This window comes from Lolium rigidum, chromosome 4 (genome assembly GCF_022539505.1).
Source record: "Lolium rigidum isolate FL_2022 chromosome 4, APGP_CSIRO_Lrig_0.1, whole genome shotgun sequence".
NCBI lineage: Eukaryota > Viridiplantae > Streptophyta > Magnoliopsida > Poales > Poaceae > Lolium > Lolium rigidum.
In genome coordinates this window covers 280,562,269-280,567,926 of record NC_061511.1, presented here as the reverse complement: position 1 = coordinate 280,567,926, position 5,658 = coordinate 280,562,269, and the positions used below count along the sequence as shown (strand labels likewise).

At 51.5% G+C, this 5,658-nt stretch overlaps 1 protein-coding gene across 2 annotated transcripts; it reads right to left on the bottom strand.

Moving 5' to 3' along the window:
- Positions 1-1,611: 1,611 nt before the first annotated feature.
- On the bottom strand, positions 1,612-5,211 carry LOC124707861. Of its 2 annotated transcripts, XM_047239558.1 has the most exons (3): positions 5,115-5,211; positions 4,791-5,018; positions 1,612-4,144 (listed from the first exon to the last, which is right to left on the bottom strand). In XM_047239558.1, exon 3 carries the CDS (start codon positions 4,119-4,121, stop codon positions 1,776-1,778), a length of 2,346 nt encoding a protein of 781 aa, XP_047095514.1. In that variant the 5' UTR covers positions 4,122-4,144; positions 4,791-5,018; positions 5,115-5,211; the 3' UTR covers positions 1,612-1,775. The 2 variants fall into 2 exon arrangements, with proteins under 2 accessions (XP_047095514.1, XP_047095513.1); XM_047239557.1 differs by having other exon boundaries at positions 1,612-5,018.
- Between the last annotated feature and the right edge of the window lie 447 nt (positions 5,212-5,658).

Sequence of the window (5,658 nt, the reverse complement as noted above, 5' to 3'; positions counted from 1 at the left end):
GAAAACCATAGGCAGCAGGAACTTGCCCAAAATCCATTGGCATCTGCTATTGCTGCTAAAATTGTTGGGGGTGCATCTGCTGAGACTGTTGCCACTGTTCCTGATTTCCTCCACCACCTCTGCCCCTTCCTTTGAAGTTCCCACCACCAGCCATAGTTCCTATAGACTTAGCAAAAACAGGATCAAAAACCTCAACCCCCAAGCACATCTCCCTTCTCCTCTGCTGCCACCCGAGAAGCCAAAAGAGGAACCCTAGGAGCGTGTGAGGTGCTTTTTATACCAGCATTTCGAGGGGGAGGGAAGGTGGGATGCCATGGACTATGCCAAAGTTCCTAGAAAAAAAAAATCTTCAACATCTTTTGTACTTTCTCCCCCACCCACGGCGCTCCCCACCTCGCTGAGGTGAGTACAATTTTTGGTAGCTTCAGCTTTCCAACCTGCCTACTGTTGAAGACCAACTGCCCATCCTTGATGGATTGCCAGGGGCGACGCCATGGCAACTGTCGAAACTGATGAACTGTTGAAAGTATTGACAGGAAAGAGAGTCAAGTTTTCCCCATTCATTTCTTCGGAGGAATCCTTCGAAGCTGCTGTACAATTTCTGCCAGATACGAAGTGTGATAGCTGAAATGGACCAGAGCATTTACCGTCTGAATTTCCTTGTAGCTCAGGCCATGTGTACTCTGAATGGCTGCCAAATCCTTGGTGCTTGCAGATGAGCAGCTTCGGCTGCAATCTCGAACCGAGACATCAGATTCCGCGGTTGCCTCTCCTCCCTCGTATGCCGGGTTCTGCAACACCGATCCGATTCCGACGACGAGCCCTCCCACAGCGGGTCTTCTTCAGATGAATCCGAGCGGGCCAGAAGCTTTGAGAGCTTCACAAACTTCTTCGGATCAGGCTTCATCATCTGCACGAGGCTTCTCCGTTGCTTGAGGACCGAGCGACGCGCTCGGTGTGGATAACGATGGACTTGACGTGAAGCTTGCCTGGTGACGAAGATGGAGATGCGGTAGGGGCGCCCCTGCGGTGACCGCAACCCACATTTCCCCAATCGCTTCTGCCAGCCGTAACAGGCCGCAGTGGGGCTGGATCTCACAACTCCGTCGCCCCCGCCGCCAACACCCTCCTCCGAGTACACTCTGCCTCCTTACGCCTCCCCTCCGCCATCTGCGTGTACCGCCAGACTTAATCGCCGGCTTGCCGTAGATCTGACTAGAGGAAGCTTAACACAGGGGATTTGCGCGGCAGGTGGAGTGAAAGGGGAGTGAGGGGTGGTAGCAAGTGGCGAGGATGTTCATGGAGCGACGCGTGTGTGGCCCACCTTGGGGGAGGATCGAGGAGGTCCCGCCATGAACATGGCTCTTGGTCGGAACCGCGAGAGCAATCGTCATCTCCTCGTCCACCCATCTTATGCTACCATGATATATGGCTTCTTAGTTGGAGCTTTGTTCAGTTTAGCTATTTTCCGATGATGTGGATGGTGAAGGCTGGGAGGAAGAGGAGGCCATTGTGCAGGCTAGGGTTGGAGGCGCAGGAGTAGAACATATGTATTGAAAGCACATAATTCCCCTCAGCTGGGCTGGGGTATGCATATTATTATTGCTACATTTCTGAGCCCAGAAATAGCTCGGCAGGGATTCTCAAGAAAAAAAAAAAATAACTCGACAAATCGAAAAAACAAGCATCGGAGGAAGTAGGTACATAGTTGAGAGAATTGAACATACGTGCACTAGTGGAAATGCAACTTCGATCGCCAAATGATTGATATTCGATCAGTCCACTGGGTACAGCGTAGCATACTTTCTACGCCTGTCACGGCGGGGGGGTTTGGGTGGTTCGGTGTCTTCTGGCATCGGAGGAGTCGGCAGGGCTGCTGGTGGTCTGGCGGGCACCCATGGAGAAGCTATCGGTTCCATTTTCTCATCTGGCTTCTTTTCCTCTGGCTTCTTTTCCTCCTTCTTTGGCTTTGGCTTTTCCTCTGGCTTCTTCTTTGGCTCTGGCTTCTTTTCCTCTGGCTTCTTCTTTTCCTTTGGCTTCGTCTTTTCTTGTTGCATCTCATCATCATCATCAGCATCTGGACCCCAGTGACCGATCCGGAACGGACCAGCATGTTGTGCCATAATCCAGACGATGGTGGTGAGGTCACCGCCACGGCTCAGCTGCTTGGCATGGGATTCCGGGCTGCACTTGGTGGCCGCATACAGCAGCTTGTCCACCCACACGTTGAAGACGAGCTCCAACAGTTCTGGCATCTTCGACTCATCAACCGTAAGCAGCTCAATGGCAATATTAGCTCCATCATAGACGATACCAGCTATATCGCGCCCAAAGCCCAAGTTGTAATCATATTTTTTCCTGTTGACTAGGATTTCGGCGACCTTCTCCTCTCTTGTTGCAGAACTAGAATTAGAGCCACTAGTGTCTAGTTCCTGCAAACACTTGAGGGCTTCTTCATACAGGCTGCGGAGTGGAAGGCCAGGTAGCATGGCCGGGCGCATGGCGACGAGGAACATCAAGTACTCCGACAATTCCTTGATCGCCTTGGCATGTGTCGCTACATTCTTGTCATGGATGATCTGTGATTGATGGCTGCGGATAAGGAAAACTTGGGTAGCAATGTGCCATACAAGGATGTCCTCTTGGAACTCATGGCCAAATGCCAAACGGAGTTCTTCCAGTTCTTTATGACGCCTCTTGACTGTCACCTGACCCCAGGACGTTGTGATGTCCTTCATGGTGTAGCGGACACCCTTAGCCTTTTCGTATGTTTCCCTGAGTACTTCACTTACTCGTGTGAACACCACCCGCTTGACATCTTGTGAAAGCTTACTTCCTTTAGAGTGCTGGTATTTTTTCCAAACGTCTTCCAATCCAATCTTCTTCACAGTTCTGCCGCAGGCACTGGTCTTCGGAGTGCACTCTTGCAGCAAGTTATACTTCCCAACTTTACCAGACCACCTTCTATAGCTGCTTGGACACCTTGGACGCACCGTGAGATGTAACCGGCCAAGATCCAGAGAAACAACAAAATATCGGAGCCGGCGCCATCTCCCGGAGCACAAAACAGCATGGTAAAGCCATCGCCTTGGCCTGCTTGCCTGCAGGAAAGCGTGCGTCCAGGTTGACCCAAGTGCCCTCAACAGCCATCTGGTATCCAGGAGGAGAGTAGCTAACAGCAAGGAGTAGGTGATTATCACGTCCGCTATGCTCTGGCCTTCCTTGTTATAGTACCATCCAAAGAGAACTGTTGCAGCACCAATGGCTAGCGGCGAGGCAACACGGATGCCGTAACCAGTTGAGGTGTGGACGACAGTAGCCTTGGTGTAAAGGACGTCGTACATGAGTGAGAGCTCCATCTCCACCACATTGCACATATTCTCCCATCTCAGAGTGAATATTTTCCTGCTTGTAACAAGGTCAGGAGACTCCGTGTCGACAGAAGAATCAGCCATAGCACGCATGCAGAATGGGAGCATGTCATGTGCGACCATCAGGGCTTCCTCATCTTCCATCTCATAATCTATTCCCATTCTGATCAGAGATTCCGAGCCAGCACAAACAGTGAAGAATCTAGTTGCTTGCTTCTTCTTGCTTGAGCTCCGGAGGGTGCGAAAGTCAGCTCGCCATAGCGCCATTGCCCTCTCCACATACTTGGCAGCACCTAAGACAAAAATAATTATGGACGCCCGGATCAAAGCCTTGCCCCCTCCACCGAGGTACACATGCTTATACAGGACATAGCTAGCTCCACCGATACGTGACACCGCAGTTAACAATTCACGCCTGGAGAGCTCATTGTCTTCTCGGGACAAGGCGCTGATGTTGTCCGGGCCACCGAGATGGTGCAGGAGGAAAGTCGCCCAGAACGCGACCAGCTGCTGCCTCCTTGACGTGTCGCCGCAGAGGGACAAGTTGCTGAGGGCGTATGGAGCAACCCAGCTGGAGAACTGGTACGCCACCCAAAGGATGAGCACCCGTGCGCCAGAGGCTCTACGCCGACGAATCCCGGCGAGGAGGATGAGCAAAATATGAGCAACGAAGCTCGATACCACCGCTGCACGGATCTCCCATACGTTCAGCAACAGCCCCATCCGGTTCACCCATCCAGCTTCTTCCATTAATTGATTGCTTGATCGATCTCCTGCACAGCATGCATTGAAAATTGAAATCATCATATATATGTCGCATATGCAATGCATCTACATCTAACTAGCAAATGGATGTTGCATGCATCTGCAAGCCTGCTTGAGAGATCATGACAACAGGTGAGGTCAAAGATAACATACCAGGCGGCGTGCAGGTCTGCTGGTTGATCGACCGATGAATTAAGGTCATATAGTACCATGAAGCTAGCAACTAACTTATACAAGGAAGATTCAAGTGAAGACAACAGTGTCTAATGCAATTGATGAGACGCCACATGAGAACAGTATAGTTAATTCTGAACTTTTGAGCTACCCTTGTAACATTCAGTAACCAATAGCTAGTTACATGTGCAAGCATGTGGAGGGTAGAGACATGTTATGCTCTATGCTGGAATATAAGATCATTATGGGCGTACGGGAATATTCTTCCTTTTATTTATCTTCATAACATACTGTAACTGAAGCCACTATGAAAACAGTCCAGCTAAAACATAATTGACTGGAATCGTGAATTTTTTCTTCTCTGCGGATGCACATTTTTAAACATACATCTTTAGCAGAAAGACAGGCGGTGCAATCTGACCAGCTAAAATAACAAATACAAATATTGTGATACTAGTGAACATTTTCTTGCGCAAATACCTGATAGCAAATGTGTTGACGAAAGCAGAATCACAACATTTTTCTTGCTTCAGATCACTTTAAATCTGACCAGCGCAGCAGCTAGCTTGCTCAGCTGCCTCTGCTCCGCTTCAGATCACTTCAGGCCACGCAGCTTAATGAGCTCGGATGGATAACCGTACTCAGCGTATAGATGCTTGGTGTAGGGTTAATGGATGAGAGTGGTTTGTTTTGTTAGGCGCGCGGTAGCTGGTGGTTGCCAAGAGCGCAAGAAAAGCAGAGCAAACAGTGTCAGTGCTTGTGACAGGCTTGGACAGCACCAGTCTAGGGGCGGAATGTTCTCACCTCGCAGGACCGCCTCGGTGGAGATGTGGCAGGTCCCCTCCGTCGCGACGCGGAAGATGTACGTGGACCCGGCGGCGGGGGTGGAAGTGTGTGGCGGCGCTCCGAGATGAAGAGATCCGTGCGGTGCGCAGCGGATCGACACACTCGTCCTAGCATCGTGGAGCGCCTCCCTGGAGCCGGCGGTCCACGGCCATGGCCTCGTGCTCCCACGCGCGCGATGGCGGACGGCGACCGGATCAGGAGCTCCTCATCGTCGTCACGGCGAGAAACCGACGGAGGAGACATGTCGGCGCGCGCTGGCGTCGACGGCAGCAGCATAGCCGGATTCGGAGAGAGGGAGGGAGGCGGGGCAGTGCGCGATTTGGAGAAGGAAGGGCAGACGGCCGGAATTGGGGAACGGAGTCGGTCAAAATTTTCTCTCTTGTCAACTTCGGAAGGTGGAGTTAGAGCATACAAACCGTCCCCAAATCAATTTGGGTCGCGCCGGAAACGGTTCCAGCCGCGTCGTTTAAAGCCCATTTTCCTCCGGCGTGTTCCGATACGG

What these genes read in the sequence shown, in the direction of transcription:
- LOC124707861 (XM_047239557.1), bottom strand. Translation starts at nt 4,202, where the DNA reads ATGCATTGCATATGCGACATATATATGATGATTTCAATTTTCAATGCA.